This window comes from Rhinopithecus bieti, unplaced genomic scaffold, assembly GCF_001698545.2.
Source record: "Rhinopithecus bieti isolate Rb0 unplaced genomic scaffold, ASM169854v2 scaffold_31527, whole genome shotgun sequence".
In the NCBI taxonomy this organism is placed as follows: Eukaryota; Metazoa; Chordata; class Mammalia; order Primates; family Cercopithecidae; genus Rhinopithecus; species Rhinopithecus bieti.
In genome coordinates, this window is record NW_016813959.1 from 1,048,680 (window position 1) to 1,067,502 (window position 18,823).

The 18,823-nt window shown below is 40.3% G+C and overlaps 2 protein-coding genes across 5 annotated transcripts in view; one reads left to right on the forward strand and one right to left on the reverse strand.

Moving 5' to 3' along the window:
* Positions 1-14,987, reverse strand: part of PAICS (phosphoribosylaminoimidazole carboxylase and phosphoribosylaminoimidazolesuccinocarboxamide synthase) — a 34,487-nt gene extending 19,500 nt beyond the window's left edge. For 2 of the 4 annotated variants that reach the window (XM_017849229.1, XM_017849228.1), the window contains exons 1-3: positions 14,969-14,987; positions 10,440-10,506; positions 4,561-4,758 (exon numbers count right to left, since the gene is read on the reverse strand). In XM_017849229.1, the coding sequence (XP_017704718.1) occupies positions 4,561-4,758; positions 10,440-10,455 (214 nt within the window). In that variant the 5' untranslated portion in view covers positions 10,456-10,506; positions 14,969-14,987. Of the gene's footprint in view, positions 1-4,560; positions 4,759-10,439; positions 10,507-10,817; positions 11,098-14,968 lie in introns of those variants that run through there. The other 2 variants (XM_017849230.1, XM_017849231.1) reach the window with 2 other exon arrangements.
* The window catches only part of PPAT (phosphoribosyl pyrophosphate amidotransferase), a 53,609-nt gene continuing 40,675 nt past the window's right edge, over positions 5,890-18,823 (forward strand). The window contains exons 1-2 of the mRNA XM_017849232.1: positions 5,890-5,894; positions 11,178-11,441. Of these exons, the coding sequence (XP_017704721.1) occupies positions 11,314-11,441 (128 nt within the window). The 5' untranslated portion in view covers positions 5,890-5,894; positions 11,178-11,313. The remainder of the gene's footprint in view (positions 5,895-11,177; positions 11,442-18,823) is intronic.

Below are 18,823 nucleotides of genomic sequence, written 5' to 3' on the forward strand. Positions count from 1 at the left end.
TCAAAAAAAAAAAAAAAAAGAAAACAAAAAAAAAGAAAAACACAAAATGCAAAAGGACAAATACTTGTGATTCGACTTATATGAGGTAACTAGAATAGGCAAATTCAGACAGAAAGAGAATGGAAGTTACCAAGGGCTGAGGAGTGGAAGGAATAGTTATTGTTTAATGCTACACAGTTTGTTTGGGATGATGAAAAAGTTCTGGAAGTGGATAATGGGATGAGTGTACAACATTGTGAATGCACATAATGCCCCTGAATTGGACACCTAAAAATGGTCAAACTGGTAAATTTTATGTATTTGTAACAATTTTCTTTAAAAAAAATCAGGAGCCTATTTGATGGCAGATATTGTTCTAATCATTTTAAATACATCTTTTTTTGTTTAATTCTCCAAACATTTGATAAGATACTATTAAGATCAATCCAACAAAACAGGTACGGACACTAACACACAGCAGTCATGTCAGCTAGTATTAGGTAAAGCAGGATTTCCAACCTACCCTGTCTCTAGGAGCCACCCACTTAACCACTTTGCTATATTGCCTCTCTGGGAAGTGTTATTACATCACAGTACAAAGTAATGCTACAGCATTAACATGAATTAAAATAACTCCTGGAAACCTACATGGGTTTGAGATAATGCTCATTTTCAGCCTGCATTACTATTTCCAATCCCAACCTAATCCTCTAGTCTTTTATTATCAGGAAAGAATTGGGGATCTTTGCTGTTATATGTGTATCCATACATGAAGGGAGCTTCTATTTATGGAAACCCTCCACTGTGCTAAGTGTTTTGTATATGTTGTTTCATTTAACTGTGCATAAAATTTTGAGGTAGGTTTTTTTTTTTTTTGAGACAAAGTGTCACCCAGGCTGGAGTGCAGCAGCCTGATCTCAGCTTACTGCAACCTCTGCCTCCTGGGTTCAAGAGATTCTCCTGCTTCAGCCTCCTGAGTAGCTGGGATTACAGGCGTGCACCACCACGCCTGGCTAATTTCTGTATTTTTAGTAGAGACAGGGTTTCATCATGTTGGTTAGCTGGTCTCGAACTCCTGATCTCGTGATCTACCCACCTCAGCCTCCCAAAGTGCTGGGATTACAGGTGTGAGCCACCACGCCCAGCCTTGAGGTAGGTATTATTATTTATACATTTTACAGTGAAAAAAACAGAGGTTCAAAGAAGTAATTTCACACACTAGGTCATGTTGCCATTTGGTAATGGAGCCTGGACTTGAAACACACTGTCCAAACCCTACACTATTTCCTCTGCCTTCCCTTTAAATCTGACTCGTAAGATTAAAATGAAAAAGGGAAAGAACTGTGGTATGTTGCATGAACAGAAACCCTAAGGAAAAAATGAAAAGAGGGGAAGTAAAATTGTCATTTTAACCTTTTTTTTAAAAAAAAATTAGATGTAAGCTGTTGTTTAACTTTTAATGAATGATCAGGCTCATGGATAGACAGGTGACTTTAATCAATTCTCAACTTGGGGTAGTAACTACATCGTTGGCTTCAAGAGCTCTTCTCTCTTAGGTCTGCTAATCATTAGTCATATATTTGCTCATTTGTCTACCAAGCTGGACACAGTAGTATCCAATTCTATCTTTACTATAAAGATACCAAAGAGAACCAAAAGCACATAATGAAGCTACGGTAATCACCTCTGCACAAAAAAACCCTAAAAGTTTCTAAAAGAGACTCAGTTTAGATGACACAATGATGGCTTCTAATACTGCTAAATATGAAAGCAAATTCCATGACTCTGCATGGTGAGAAAAAATTCCCATTGTTTATCTTAGTTGTCTACAAAACTCAAAACTCTCATTCAAGTTACTAAAAAATGTTTATGTCACTTACACACTCTGAAAGACAATGAACATATATAAGCTAGAATACTAATTCTAGCTAATACATATGTCCCTGTGGCCGTCCCTCTTTTAGATCGGTCCAGATTCCCATCTGCGGTTTAGCAACTGTAGTACGGTTCTTCATATACTATTATCACAGTTTATGTAATTATAGTGAATTTCTGCGATGAAATTGGGATTTCATCATCACTGAGAAGGCCACATTTTAATTTTTAAGTAATAAAACCAAATCCACAAATTGTATAACATAGTTATGGCACAGTTATACTATTTCCATGGGAAAAGATTACTTCTTATTCATATAGTCCTTTACTGTTTATTCCTGAGTGACAATGAGAAAAGTAGAATACTGATTTTCTGATTCTCATCCCGATGCTCTTTCCCCTCTACTTTCTACCTTAATTTGGAACATAACCCTGGTTGTAAACAACAGTTTTAAATAGACCACTGATGGCCAACTAGATGAGGCATTTATATGACTAAGCAAGTAAAAATGATATAAGGTTTAATGGAATTCCTAATATGTACCCTAAAACTAGTCTGCTCAGAAATTTAAAAAAATTCAGGTTTACTTAGTTTCACAGTACTAGACATAAAACCTGGAAAATATCTTTCAACATTTCCTGTGAACCAATTAAGTTTTAGCTATGTTAAGTGCCAAATAAAGTAGTTTAAAGATAATTATTGGAGTATTTCATTTAGGTAACCTCCCCTGTTCCCCTGAGCACAGGACTCTCAGAGTTAAAACAGAGAACGTCCTGGACACACATAACACAACTGAATCATTCTAATTTACTTGTTACAAAGTTCTGGAAATGGATAATGGGATGAGTGTAAATACACTCAGAAAATACATTAATAAGCAAATAAAAAGTCAGGCTTTATCTTCCATTACTTAATATAATCCTGTAGCTATGTGAAACTACCAAGGGTACACAGAAAATAATCTTCTGACTGCTAACATTTTAAAGAGTTAAGCGCTTTAAAAAATGTTTAAGTGAATGGGGAGAGTTAAAACTTGGGAAGCAAAAAAAAAAAAAAAAAAAGGAACAGGCCAAGTACAGTGGCTCATACCTGTAATCCCAGCACTTTGGGAGGCCAAGGCGGGTAGATCACCTAAGACCAGCAGTTCGAGACCAGCCTGGCCAACATGGCAAAACCCTGTCTCTACTAAAAATACAAAAATTAGCCGGGTATGATGGCGTGCACCTATAACTGTAATCCCAGCTACCTGGGAGGCTGAGGCATGAGAATCGCTTGAACCCAGGAGACGGTGGTTGCAGTAAGCCGAGATTGTGCCACTGCACTCCAGCCTGGGCAACAAGGCAAGATTCTGACTCAAAACAAACAAACAAACAAACAAATAAATAAATAAATAAATAAATAGATGGAACATTTATCTGTATTGCAAAAGGAACCTAAAATTAATTTGATGCTCTCTTTAGAAATTACCTCAGTCACTGGGAAGCTACCAATCAAGAAACTTTGAAATAAAAATCTTAGATTCTGTGACTTAGGAACTCTGGAAGATCCTTTAAATTTATAGCAATATACTCACTTTCACAGCACGGAGGGATTTATGATGTAGATGACAATCCAGGTTTGCAATTAAATCTTTTTCACATTAGCCAAAATTGTGAAATAGGATACTTTGGAAGAGACAAAACTACTCCAGGAATGCACTGACAATGTATTTAAATTACATTACCTTGTTATTTTGTGTAAGGCAGTTACATCTAACTTAACTGAAAACAAAAGCATTAAATCCCCTTTTGAATTTAAGAAAGATTAGTGCTACTAGAAACTCTAAGAAATGAAAGGGCAACGGGGAATATTGGAATTAAAAGGAAAGTTATTAAATTATAAAATTAGAACTGGCAAGCATGATAAAGAAAAAGCTTTTATTTCATAGGTAAGGCTTCAAAGGTTGAATGATCCAAAGCATTGAGGCTATTTACATTGTGCAGAAAGAGTTCAAATATTTTCCTAGCTGAAATTTCATATACTACAGACCAACCAGCAACTGATTGAATCGCTCCAGAAAACCTCTTTATCCTAACTTCCTTCCCTTTGCTTCAAATACCCACCACACAATGTTCTGATCTTCATGTGGTCTTTTGAATCTATTTCTCTATTGAAAATAGAGCCTTCATTCAGTTTTTGAACAGGAGGGCGTTCTGGGGTTTTAGTTCAAATCTCTCACTTGGGGAATGGCAGGAGGAGAAGGTTTGGTTGCTGTCTTTAACTACTTTTCAGGGCTTTCAAGTGGAAGAGGAATTTGAAATTCTGTATTATCTCCCAGAGGCAGAACAAAGACCATTTGTATAGAATTACAGGGAGTAAATTTCAGTTCATCTGTTAGAACTGCTTAACATTAAAATGGGTTTCCTTCATAGTCAAATTCCTTAAAGTGAAGATGGCCTTGGAGAGGTAAGTTGCATAGAGAGTGCATGTGCCAGATATAAGATTACAGCAAACTTGTTAAGATTCCTTTTAATTCAATGACACTAATAATCCCAAACCAAATAAGGAGTTATAATGAAGTTTAAGAGTTCTTGGTTTGATTTAAATTCACTTAGCTTTTGAAACATCTGCAAACAAGTTGTTCATCTTAATGCCAACTTCACATGAAAGACATTAACATGCTTACCAGAGAAGGTGAGAGAAGAGACGTTGAGAGAGCTGCTTACCTGCTTCCTGTAACAACTGAAAAATACAACTCGTGATTTTATTTGAGATTGCAGCTTTTCCTTCCAGGTGATTCTTTCTAGCTGCATTTCCTGCTGTAATCTGGTCCTTGGACTGCAGGAGGACTTTTCCTGGGCTATCTAACAATTCGTAGACTTCTTTTGTTTTACCCTCATACAATTTTTTACCAATGTTCAGTACTGTGGAAATGAAATGGAAATAGATCAAAATTCAGAAAGAAATTTCCTGAATGCTGAAGACTAAATCACCTAGAACAATGAATCTGTAAATATATAGTGATTAAGGAATATTAATAAAAATTAAATCATCTGTATAAAACCATATACTCTACAATGTATTTCTTGTATCATCACATTTGATTCACACAATTTTGTGAAGAATTTTAATTACATAAATAATTGTAGAAATTAGTAAAGCAGAAATCAAAAGGGTTGAGGGTCATGCAGTTAGGAAATATAAGAGGTAGATAAAATCCTAACTCCTCTGACATCAAATCCTGTGCTCTTTCCGTTATTAACCTGCCTCTCACGGCAGAACTGAACTAGAATTAAAATTAATTAAGACACATTTAAAGTAATGTAACTATACTAGTATTTTCACAGACATACTCACAATATAGTATCTAAACTAGCTTGCAAGAAAAAACATGTGATTTTTGCTGATATTTGCTTTTTTGCAGGCAAAATGGGAACATTCAGCCAGATGGGTTTCTTGATTTCAAGTTAATATTCAAGAGGAGGCATGACATCCCACTGAAGTTAGCACATTTGAAAGCATCCCTCTCTATTTCTTAATCCTGTCCCTGTCCCCATTAATCCTTTCTCTTCACTAACAGTTGTAAGAAATTGTGAGGAAGTGAGCACAAAGGAATCCAATTTTGATGCTGGTCACAAGACCTAAGAAGTACACAAAAGGATGATTTAGAGAAAGAGTAAAGATAATAGCTGTTTAGGAACTTAAAATTTCCAAAGAGAGAAATCAGCCCTCATGCTCCCAGAACACTCTCAGTATCAACATTTTCCTAATGTATCCATGTGCCAAGGGATATACCAGTAAATAATAATTCTTGCTCTCAAGAGACTTGAGTCTGAGGGGAGCTGATATTAAATAAGACATCATAATAATAGAATGTAATAAATACAGACTATGGGACTAGTCTAAACATTGGAAAAGGAAGTCTACAAGAAAGTGACAGGTTGAGATCTGAAGAATGATCAAAATTTAGCCAAAGGAGAGAAAGGGGTAGGTAGTGTTGATGAATAAATACAAGGTGGTCAAAGTGGATTGCAGAACTTCAGTCTGGTTGGAGCTGGAGGTCTGGGTATATGTACATTGCTGTTGGGCAGGGGAAGGGGGGGCTGCAGCTAAGTTGTAGAAAAGAATGGCAGGAGACAAGACTTAAGAGTTGGACAGGGGCCACATCACCAGCTAGTGGAGATAACCATTAAACAAGTAGCTATAATTTAGTTAACAGTTGCCATTGTAGGGCACCTAATCTAGAGGATGAATCCCTATTCTCCCTAATGTAACGTCTAGACTCATTAACATGGTTTAAAAGTCCCTTTAAGATACAGCCCTGGCTTACTGCTCCAAATTCTTATTTGTCTATTTCCTCTCTAGAACTCCAGCATCTTTAATTCTTACACAACCTTCCTCCTAGGGCTTCTGACAATCTCTTCTCTCCTAGGCCTGGAAAATTTCTCTTCCATTTTGCTACACATCCTTCTGGTTTCACAAGCCATGCTGGTTGAGTTTAGACTTTAACCCAAGAAGAGCTATAAGGATTTTAAGTGATGAAGCAAAATGGTATTTGGAAAGATCATTATGGCTTCTGTATGGACCATGAAGGGAGGAAGGGGTGAGTGAACAAAAACTAGAGCTTGGGAGACCAGTTAGGATGCTATTGCAGTAACTCGAACAAGAAACGTCTGGCCAGGTGCAGGGGTTCACATCTGTAATCTCAGCACTTTAGAAAGCCCAGGCAGGCAGATTGCTTTAGCTCAGGAGTTCAAGACCAGCCTGGGCAACATGGCAAAACCCCATCTCTACCAAAAAAACAAAAATTAGCCCAGCATGGTGGTATATTCCTGTAGTCCCAGCTACTTGGGGAGGTCGAGGCTGCAGTGGGCCAAGATGTGCGCTATTTCACTCAAGCCTGGGTGATAGAGTGAGACCCTGTCTCCAAAAAAAAAAAAAAAAAAAAAAAAAGGGGGGAGGGGGGGGAGGAAATGTCTTGGTCTAAGGAAAAAGTAGTGGGCAAAGATGTAAGATATTTAAGATAGTAGCTTTGAGAATTCAGCATGGAGGATAAGAGAGGGAAGAGTAAAGAACAGTGGGCCGGACACAGTGGCTCACGCCTGTAATCCCAGCACTTTGGGAGGCCAAGGTGGGCGGATCACTTGAGGTCAGGAGTTCAAGACCAGGCTGACCAACATGGTAAAACCCCATCTCTACTAAAAATACAAAAATTAGCTGGATGTGGTGGTGTGCACCTGTAATACTCCTTGCTACTCGGGAGGCTGAGGCAGGAGAATCCTTGAACCTGAGAGGTGGAGGTTGCAGTGAGCTGAGATGGCGCCACTGCACTCCAGCCTGGGCAAAAGACGAGACTGTCTCAAGAAAACAAAAACAAAAACAAAAAAAACAGTGCTCAGATCAGATAAAGAAATTAACATTTATATGTATTAATATGCAGTAAGCCCGGGCAAAGTTTGTACCTAATGCCCCTTGCGTTAATTTAGTTGAATCTGTATTACTTAGCCGTTAAATAGGGAAGGAATTTCAATTAATGGGTAGAAACAACACAAGAAACAACCATACATGACATACACAAGTGCCAAAATGATTGCTACAAATTTGCAGATAAATTCAGAAAAGACTGATGAGGACTGAAAAATGATTCATGGAATTGAAATTTAAGAGTCTGGGAAAGCACAGAATTTACACAAAGGATAAGAAAATTCTAGGACTCTGCTGTCCAATAAGGCAGCCACTAGAAATGTGGCTATTACAAGTTGAGATGTGATTTGTTAAAATATACACTGCATTTGATATAAAAAATTGCAAAATATCTAAACAATTTTTCATCTTGCCTCCATGTTGAAATGTATTTTGTGTATATAGAGCTAAACAAAATATATTAAAATGAGCTCACGCCTGTAATCCCAGCATTTTGGGAGGCCAAGAAAGGTGGATCACTTGAGGTCAGGAGTTTGAGACCAGCCTAGCCAACATGGCAAAACCCTGTCTCTACTAAAAAATAAATTAAAAAAAAAATTGGCCAGGTGTGGTGGAGCGTGCCTGTAATTCCAGCTACTTGGGGGGCCAATGCAGGAGAATCACTTGAACCTGGGAAGTGGAGTGTGCAGTGAGCTGAGATCTTGCCACTGCACTCCAGCCTGGGCCACACAGAGCGAGACTCCATCTCAAAAAAAAAAAAAACATATATATATATGTAAAAAAAATATATATATAAACACATTGCATCAGTTTTTTTATTTTAGTTTTTAAAATGTGGCTCATAGAAGACAAATTTACATTATATTTCCATTAGCCAGCAATGTTCTGGGAAAAATAATATAAATAAAATGTATATAATGAAAAAAAACTTTGGTGATTTAACCTGACTGGAACATAGCTAAGGATTCACAGGAGAGAAAAGTCAAAGTTAGGGCTGACGAGGTAGAAAGGATAGCAGTATTCAGGATTTTAATGAAAAGGAATTTCAGACTGGACAGACTGGATTTAACATCTCTAGAGATGCCATTGTAACACTTTGCCTTTTAGAGATCATAAAAGTGACATTTAAGAAAAATCAACCTGCCAACGGTACACAAATGGAAAGAAGTGGAAGAACAAAGATTTTAGAGATTTGCCAGTTTAGAGGTACAGGTACCATGATTGCAAGAAAAATTCTGGTCCTTGCCTTGAGTTTACGGAGTTGATACTCCATATCATCTGAATCTTTTTTGCTGAGTCTACAGTTGTTTCTTTTGTTTTTTGTTTTTTTTTTTGAGACGGAGTCTCGCTCTGTCGCCCAGGCTGGAGTGCAGTGGCCGGATCTCAGCTCACTGCAAGCTCCGCCTCCCGGGTTCACGCCATTCTCCTGCCTCAGCCTCCCAAGTGGCTGGGACTACAGGCGCCTGCCACCTCGCCCGGCTAGTTTTTTTGTATTTTTTAGTAGAGACGGGGTTTCACCGTGTTCGCCAGGATGGTCTCGATCTACTAACCTCGTGATCCGCCCGTCTCGGCCTCCCAAAGTGCTGGGATTACAGGCTTAAGCCACTGCGCCCGGCCTGTTGTTTTTTGTTTTGTTTTGAGATGGAGTCTCTTTCTGTCGCCAGGCTGGAGTGCAGCGGCGCGATCCCGGCTCACTGCAACCTCTGACTCCCCTGTTCAAGTAAGTGATTCTCCTGCCTCAGCGTCCCGAGTAGCTAGGATTACAGGCATACGCCACTAAGTCCAGCTAATTTTTATATTTTTGGTAGAGCCGAAGCCTCACCATGTTGGCCAGGATGGTCTCGATTTCCTGGCCTCGTGATCCGCCCGCCTTGGCCTCCCAAAATGCTGGGATCACAAGCGTGAGCCACAGCGCCTGGCCTGAGTCTACAGCTTTTTAAAATCTAAATACAGTTACTTTCTATGTGGAAAAGAATGTACCCAGCAGCCAAGAAAAGCAATTTGGCTCACTATACATATAGCAACTGGATGTGTGGAACAAACCAACGTTTTTTTCCAGCATAAATAGCAAGAACAATCTTTTCTGATAGTGTAACTTTTTTGCCTAAAGGTTTTAGAGTTCTTCAAAGCCATCATGGCATCAAAGACTACTTGAACACACACACACACACACACACACACACACACACACACACGGACGCACACCATCATGGCATCAAAGACTACTTAAAAACACCCCCCTCCCCAGCCATCATGGACTCAGACAACTTCAACACGCGCCCGCGCGTGCACACACACACATACACATCCATGACATCAAAGACTGCTTAAACACGCGCACACACACATACACACACACCCCCAAGCTGCCATGGCGTCAAAGACTACTTCAACACGCGCGCGTGCACACACACACACACATCCATGGCATCAAAGACTAAACACACACACACCATTGCATCAAAGACTACTTACACACACACACACTAGACAGGTTCTTTTTTTTGAGACGGAGTCTCGCTTTGTCGCCCAGGCTGGAGTGCAGTAGCGCGATCTCGGCTCACTGTAACCTCCGCCTCCGGGTTCTAGCGATTCTCCTACCTCAGCCTCCAGAGTAGCTGGGATTACAGACGCGCGCCACCACGTCCGGCTACTTTTTTGTATTTTTAGTAAGAGACGGGGTTTCGCCATGTTGGCCAGGCTGGTCTGGTACTCCTGATCTCAGGTGATCCGCCCGCCTCGGCCTCCCAAAGTGCTGGGATTCCAGGCGTGAGCCACCGGGTCCGGCCTCTAGACAGGTTTTTCAAAAGTTTCGATTATTAATCTTTGAAAGGTCATTAACCTAACGGACAAAGCAAGACTCAGGTTTTGACGAATTAACACTGATTTGCTTGCATTTTGCAACAGCTATTGATGATAAATAATGCTTCCAGGCGCCTTTCCACCCCTTGGTCATTTCTCGTTCTCCTCTACTTTGCTCCTTCTCCCCGTCCCGGAGACAGTAAAGTTCGGGGAGGCCCGGGAGCGCCTGGGCCACGTGTGCGCCCGCACGGCGGCCTAGAGGCGCGGCTGCAGGGAGGCTGGGCAGAGCTTCGCAGCCCGCCCGTGGCCGCGTGCTCACAGCGAGCTCACGGCCTGGGGGTCAGGAAGACTGCTAAGGCCCCAAACCCCTGTTACTCACCCTCAGCTGTCGCCATTATCCCGAGTGGGCTGAGGACCGCGACCGCGCCGGGAAGCAAGGCAGAACTCTAGAAAAGAGGGGTGGTCAGAGAGCTTCGATGGGCGGGGAAGGAGGCGCGGCCCACAGACACGCCCCCTGGCGGGACCGCGCGACCCTGAGCCACTCTTTTCAAGCTCCGAGACACCGGCCTAAGCCGGAGGGGTATTGGCGGAGACCGAAACGTGGATCTGGGACCAAACATCTCCCCGTTGGCTTCCCGCCGCGCAGGCGCAACAACGCGACCCCGCCTCCGGGCCTCCCCGCGCTGGCGCAGTGCCGGGGCAGACGAAAAGTGGCGCGCACTGGCGGCCCCTCCCTACTCTGCGGAAGCTCGCATACCCCGGCCCCTTCTCCGCTGCGGAGCGGCTCAGAGATTGGAGCATACCAAGTCGTGACGGCCTGGGGGAAGCATGTAGGAAAGGGAATATGAAGGCTAAATGCTCTGAAAGAGAAATGACGTTAAGTCCGTTATTCCCATTACGCTAGTGTTGGGTGCTGGCAAATAACGAAGATTTCCATGTGCAGCAAATACAGCTTTCCAGACAGCTCTTAGGGGAAACTAGCTCCACCCTACAGCATCCGTGACCCCTCCCCTCAGCCGCGGGACCGCCCCTCCACCCTCGCTTGTTGGTGGGCTCGGAGGGGGCGGAGCAGGGCCAAGCTGGCCACGCCACCTAGGGACAGCGCGCGCCGCCGCAGTAGTTGGGGCCAGCCTGGGGAAGGAAGCGCCTGCTGCGAGCGTGAGCTTCTGAGCTCAACGGGCCGAGCTGGCGGCTGGTTGGTGCTTACACCTTGGCCGCAGCGGCAGGTCCCTCCACGTGCTTTCGGCGGCGACATGGAGCTGGAGGAGTTGGGGGTCCGCGAGGAATGTGGCGTGTTCGGGTGCATCGCCTCAGGAGAGTGGCCCACGCAGCTGGATGTGCCGCATGTGATCACTCTGGGACTCGTGGGGCTGCAGCACCGGTAAGCAACAGGGTGGGGGTGGCGGTGGCGTGCGTCTCCATCTCTCGGAGCCGCTTCAGTAGGCGTTCTCATGAGTGCCCGAGGGCTGGGAGGACCGACCTCTCCGATCTGAACCGGTACCTGCCTGTGGCATCGACCGGGTTGCCTAGGCGTGCACGAGGGGCACCTCGCTTCCATGAACTTTAGCCTGTCCTGCCCACCCTCCCAGCCACTCATGCCCTTTAGGGGCTCTCTGCTTCCCCGCCCCCCGGTCTGTGCACCCCTCCAGAGGCTGGCTAGCTTGTAAAGCGCCGGTTTGCTTGGTCTAGCTGGGTCAGGGCTCCTCCCCGACTGCATGCGGGTTCTAGTCTCCCCGAGCCTGTGGCTGCTCCTGTAAATAGGCTAGTATGGCGTGGCGGCCAGTCCAGGTCCTTGAACACCTAAAGGTTTTCGCGCGGGGCCTCCAACCATCACAAGCTTTTGTTTGCAAGGGCAGAGCTATTGAACAGATTATGGGTTTGAAAGTAGTTATCGCTCTGGGAACTTGAGGATCCTAGACTTCAGACCCAGGGAAAGATGACTAGTTGATGTTGAGAATAACTACCGGTAGTAGATCTCATATAAATTAAGTGAAAATGAACCAACCATAGGGAATAATGCATCTGGAAAAGATTCGTTGGTAGACGTCTTGCCTAATGAATGAAAACCTTGGTAATATGACAAAAATTAACTCCCTTCTTCAAAAGGGGACAGGGGAGTATTGTCTCTATGCCAAGATCCATACACTTGATTTTGAAAATTGGGAGATCCCTTCGAGTTAAAAAAAAAAATTACTTCGGTGATCTTTTCTTTTCTTACTACCTGACTTAACTGGAAGTTGATATAAATTATTACACTAGGATAAGAAAAACAAACCTAGGTTTGATATTCTCACTGAAAGTATTACAGTTTCCATAAGGCAATACAGTAGTAACAACTTCTACTATAGTTAAGGAACTTGGCAATAACAAATAACAGCAAAATGGGTGCAACATGTATAAACGCATTCCAAATAATTAGCTTTCCCTCAACCAAACTTAAACTAGAAGTACGTTTTGCTGTTTTCTTTGTCCCAAATACTTGAATTTCAGTTTCACATTTTGTGTATTCCTTGTTTACTAAAGAGCTGAGAATGTGGGAAGCATCAAAAGAATATTTTAACTTGCATAACTCCAATCTTGGATAATTGTGGGTTGACAATAATAGATTTCCTGTTTTAAAAAAAATTATTGAGAAAATTAGTTATATAATCCAAGGAGAAAGTAAACTCTTGATTATGTGGTAGTTGTGAGCCACATTAGTTTGTAACATTCTTAGGAGTTACGGCCGGGCGCGGTGGCTCAAGCCTGTAATCCCAGCACTTTGGGAGGCCGAGGTGAGCAGATCACAAAGAGATCAAGACCATCCTGGCCAACATGGTGAAACCCGTCTCTACTAAAAATACAAAAATTAGCTGGGCGTGGTGGTGCACGTCTGTAGTCCTAGCTACTCGGGAGGCTGAGGCAGGAGAATCGCTTGAACCCTGGGAGATGGAGGTTCCAGAGAGCCAAGATCACACCACTACACTCCAGCCTGGGCGACAGAGCGAGACTCCGTCTCAAAAAAAAAAAAAGTTATTTTGGATACTCTGTCATGGGGGTGGGGGAGAATCTAGAGGTCTTTAGGGTTGCCTGGTGGTCTGTAGAAAATATGTATGAACTGTTCTTCACTATATTGACTTTTTTGCCAAAGTTGAATTCAAGAAATTTTCATTCCCCTTTCTCCTTTCCTTTAAGTGTGTGCCTGAAGAAAAGAGACTTTTCAAAAAACTTACATATTAGCACTAGTTGGAGTTTTAGTACCCATTTTAGGAAAATACTTGGTATTCATGGTTATGGGTTTTTGGTTTTTTTTTTTTTTTAATGAATACAAATTGATTCCTTGTTACATATGTTTTCTATAGTTGCTTTTCTCTGAAAGAATTATAAGATTAAATAATAACAGATAAGGACAATAATTATGTGATTATGTGGTTTTGAGGAACAAGTGTATTACTGAAAAACAATTTAAAATTTCTCTTGTATAGGCATAGAATCATTAAGGTGCACAAAGAGGGCTGGTTCTCACCCATAATCAATTTAAAATTTTACATGAGCTATAGTGCTCATCCTTTGGGAGGACTGATTCTGACTGGAAGAACAGTGACACTGCCTTATGTCTTGGAAATACAATTATCTGCTGCTCTAAACTGATAGATAAGGGCCAGAATAAAACCAAGACCTAACTTTTTTTTTTTTTTTAGTTTAGTTAGTTTTTTATATCTATATACTGTACCCTGAGAGGTGGTGGTCTGTTGCAGAAAGCTGTTTTCACTTTCTCACCCTCATTCACTCACTGGTTTTAAAACAACTGCAAAAAGGTTTGATTGGGTTTTTTTCCTTTTTGATGAAGGAATTTATTTCTTATACATTATCTTCTGGGTTTTTTTCGTTTTTTTTTTTTTGTTGTTGTTGTTTTTTTTTTGAGACAGAGTCTCACTCTGTCACCTGGGCTGGGGTGCAGTGGTATGATCTGGGCTCACTGCAACCTCCATTTCTCAAGTTCAAGCGATTCTCATGCCTCAGCCTCCCGAGTAGCTGGGATTACAAGTGCCCGCCACCACACTCAGCTAATTTTTGTATTTTTAGCAGAGATGGGGTTTCACCATATTGACCAGGCTGGTCTCGAACTCCTGGCCTCAAGTGATCCACCCGCCTCGGCCTCCCAAAGTGCTGAGATTACAGGTGTGAGCCACCATGCCTGGCCAACCTTATCTTTAAGAAGATGGAATCTAGAAGGTGAGATTTCTGTAACTTTTGCTTTGTATTTGGTTCAGTTTTTTGTCTTGGGCATAATCTAATCGGAAACATTTAGTCCTGGGGTTAACAGAATACTTGGAAGGTGTATTACCCATTTCATATAAAAATAAATAGAGTATCAATTAGTTAAGTCAGTCATGCACTAGATATTTAACCCAGATGGGTTCATCCAGATGTACTCCCCCCCTTTTTAGTAGTGCTCGCTATCTTCAGATTTATTCCGTAGCTCTGCTTTCTATAGGGGAATTTTCAAATGTCCTCTTAGCTGTAAACTGTGCATGCATGTGTATGGGTATGTTCATGCCTAATTCATATAATCACCAAATGCTGGTTTGGTCCTGAAAACATCATTTCAGTAGCTTGAACAAACCAGACACCCCTTCTTAGAGTTCTGAATAAACCAGACACCCCTTCTTAGAATAAACATTTTCATCTTTAAAACAGTCACATTTTATGGAGACTAGAATGGCCTGGACATATTTGAAGATTCCATAAAAGGAATTAATAAACATCTGTAGATGTATCCCATGAATCAGCTAGTTAGCCTTTCCTTGATTAGTTAGGAGATAACCATGCCCTTCCCTTCAGTGGATTATTAATTCTCCAGGTTAGAAATTGAACCTTACAATGACAAACATTTTCATACTACTTCTAAAAATTTATAAGATTTACCTGATGAAGTTGGGTTTCCTGTCTGCAGAAACATTCTGTAGAATCTTTTGGTTCTGTTATTATGCTTTGAGGAAACTGATTTGTAATGATCTCAGGAGAACTTTTCTTAAGAGATTTAGACACTGGTTCTGCAAACAGAGTACAGAACATTACCACTTGTGAGAATGAGAGATGCACTCAGTCAAACTTCTGTGGATCTAGTTCCCAGTTAATCTTCATTTAGTTTTGTGGAGAACACAGGATTTGCTTGTCAGAAAACTAACTTTGGGCTGCCAAATTAAGGCAGGGAATATCTTAATTTTGATTTTCATATTTGACTGAAAATGACCAAATATGTAACGTTCCTATAGTGTTTAACTTTTATACTCTCTTAATCTATAACCTTTATCTAAGTCAAGTAAATTTTGGTTTGAGGAAGTGATTTAAGTGTCCTTGCAACTGGTTCCAGTCTTTGATTTTAATTATTTTATAGTTAAGTGATTCTTGATTTAAAATAAGTGTTTTCAGTTCTTCCGTTTATAACTATTGTTTTTTGAAACTTAGCTTTTTGCATTAGTCTGAAGCAGAATTTACCTGCCCCCAAAAGTCTCCAAGTACCACTGCTTGGTCATTCTGGTCAATATTGGGAAAAGCTCCGTAACATACAACCTACAATCTAGCTCCAGGTTTTCCAGTAACACCAGTTTAATCTTGGGCAAGTCTTCTAACTTCTGAGTCTGTTTCCTCATCTGTTGGCTTAGACTTACATACTGTAAGGTCTAATGCTCAAATTCAGTGGGTTCAGAATGATACTCTTGTGCGGTTAACCCTTAGCCGTTTAACCTGAAAGGAGAAATGGCTAAGGGTTAACTGCACAAGCATTTTATCTGACTTGCATTTATATCCAGACTTGGAAAAGTACGCTTTTCAGTTCACTTGAGATAAAAGGTTATAAGGGGAAGAGGAATTCTTGCTATTTGCTAATACTTTATTCAAAAAGAGCTCCTGCTCAACAAATAGGAATAATGTACATCTAAGTACATTACTAAGGCACTGTGGTAGACACTGGGAATACTTTACCATACAGGGCAGATATGGTCCCTGCCCTGGCAGAGAGAACTCATTGGTTCAAGAGCATAGACTTCTCTATGCCTCCATTTCCTCATCTGTTAATTGGGTATAATGATAGCACATATCTTATGGGATTGTGATGGGGACTAAATATGTTAAATATATGTAAAGTGCTTAGAACAATGCTTGGATATATGCATGCCCTATGACCTATGCCCTGTGACCCTGCCTTTCTCTTCTGGGTATATACTCAACAGAAATGCATACATATGTCCATTGAGAGACATGCAATTTTTCATAAAAGCCCCAATCTGGAAACAACTGAAATGTCCAACAGTGGAATAGATGTGAAAAAGTAATGGGATGTACGTTTATTTATTTATTAAATATTGAGATGGGGGTTTCACTATGTTGCCCAGACTGGTCTTAAACTCCTGGATTCAAGTGATCCTCTTGCCTTGTCCTCCCAAAGTGCTGGGATTATAGACCTGAGCCACTGCACCTGGCTGGCTTGTATATTTTTATAATGGACTGTTCTACAGCAATAAAAAATAACAGATTACTGTTATGAGTAAAATCATGGGTGAATCTCACAAACAATGTTGAATGACAGAAAAGTACATATAGTATAAATCCCAAACTAATCTATGGTGATAGAAGTGAGAATAATGATAATGTTTATGGGGGCTGGAGGATGATTAGTGACTAGGAGGCTTTTAAGGTGCTAGTTAGTTTTATGTCCTGAATGGTGGGTTTGGTGTGTTTACTTTGTAAAATTTTGTTTTACTCTTCAATTTTTTGTGTTAACTAAGAAACAATTTCATAAATCTATAAGACATTAAAGCTGGATTATTTTAGAGATCCAGAGAGATGCAGTGATTTGCTCTGTGTTGAGGAATTAGGGTCAAAGAGAGACTGGAACTCAGGTTTTCTTATTAGTCTTGTGTGCATTTTCTTCTACATGCTATATTGCATTATATTTTCTTTTCTGATATCTGTGGTGGGTCATTTTGGAATTACAGCTCCCATTATTAGGTTGGCTTCTGAGTTTGACTTACTTTCAGACTTATTAAAATGTTGTATTGATTATTGACTACCTTTGAAGAACCGTGGATTTTTTCTTTTTACATCTGATAACAATAATTGTAACAATCACTGTAAAGTACAGTTTAAAGGACCATGATAACCAAATAGTTATCTAACTCCGGGCAAGTTTTTGTTTACTTTTGGTGTTACTCTCACTCTTTTTTCTTTCTTCTTCTTTTAACATATAAAATCTAGCTCCTGCAGAAACTTTCACTCAATGAGCTATGAAAGAAATTATTTCTCAGCATTCTCTGCTCTAATACAGTTCATAAACAATATGTTTAGTCTAATTTATCAAGGACAGGAATAAATATCTCTGTTATCAGAAAAAAGCAACAAGTTTTTTCACTGTGTGGAAGAATTTGGCATTTCTCTGGCTCTTACCATCTTCATGTGCTTTTCTCTTGAAGCTCAGAGTTCCTTGGCTTTTGTTATGACCTTCAAATAATTCTTAAATAAAAACACAGGAAAAGAATCATTATATGACATCATTTGAAACACATTAGTTTTCAAGTATTCAAGTATACTAAAATAAGAACACTTAAGCAGTTGGACAAATAATGAGTTAAGAATTAGGAATATTTTGGTATAAGGTTTAGAAAAAAGGTGAAACTCTTGGCTTAAATTAGGTACCTATTTCTAATGATTTTAAGGGGTCATTTGAGTATACGATAGTGTTAGGATTTTATTTTTAGAGTTTTTCTCTTGCTGAATAAAAGTGCAAAGAAGAATGTCTAGAATTTTTTTGTTGTTGTTGTTGTTAATGTCAATTCGAAGGTTACCATGTTTCCATTTGGCAGTTATGAGAGTTGGTTTTCTTAGGATGCAGTCAACCTCTTCATAAAATCTCATTTTTCTTGGAGGGTTGCCATTTTTTCTTTGTAAAATGTTATATCATATTTTAACTTTTTATATTTGGTACGACATTGTTTCCAGTCTCTGTCTATCCCAAATTGCATTAATCTTCTGACAATTTCCTCAAATATTTTCTTGTTTCTTGTGACCCCTTCAAGCATTCGCTTAATTTTTTCATCAGACCATATTTGTATCAATGCTCTGACCTCACTGTCACACCAGTATTTTCCAGCCTCTCTGTCACTCACTGTTACAATCTGTAAATGACTTTTAGCATCTTCTAAAGGATTACCTACAAATCAACATGACTTATAATTATTCAAACATAGATAAATCTTGTATTTGATTATCATTCACTTTCAGCAACTGTGATGGCATAAAGCACCAAGAATATAATAATAACTTCAATATGAGTCAAAAGAAATTTTTTGTCCATATTCAAACAGTATATTCTAAAACTTATAAGACAGACTATTCTCCATTATTAGAATAATTTAGCTGCTTTTCATCATAGGTGATCTTCATTGGATATTTATGAATATGGAAAGTCCCAATGTTTACTTAATTTATTTTAGTGAGAAGTGGGCATAGACATTTTCCTTCTTTCTCTACCATGTTCTCTACCAACTCAAGTATATGGAAGCATTTTAGGTAATACACAATAGAGATATTCTCTATTAGACTTCAAATATCAAAATGATGTTTAAAATTTACCAATTTAGACCCTGCAGTGGACCCAGTGTTATTTTGGGGTGATGATGTGCAGGGGGAGGGCATACTCCATGGTGCTTTCCAACAGTGAGTTCCTCTCATCTTCAATTCTCCTAGGTTTTAATCCTGAATACTTTTTCAGCCTTATGAATT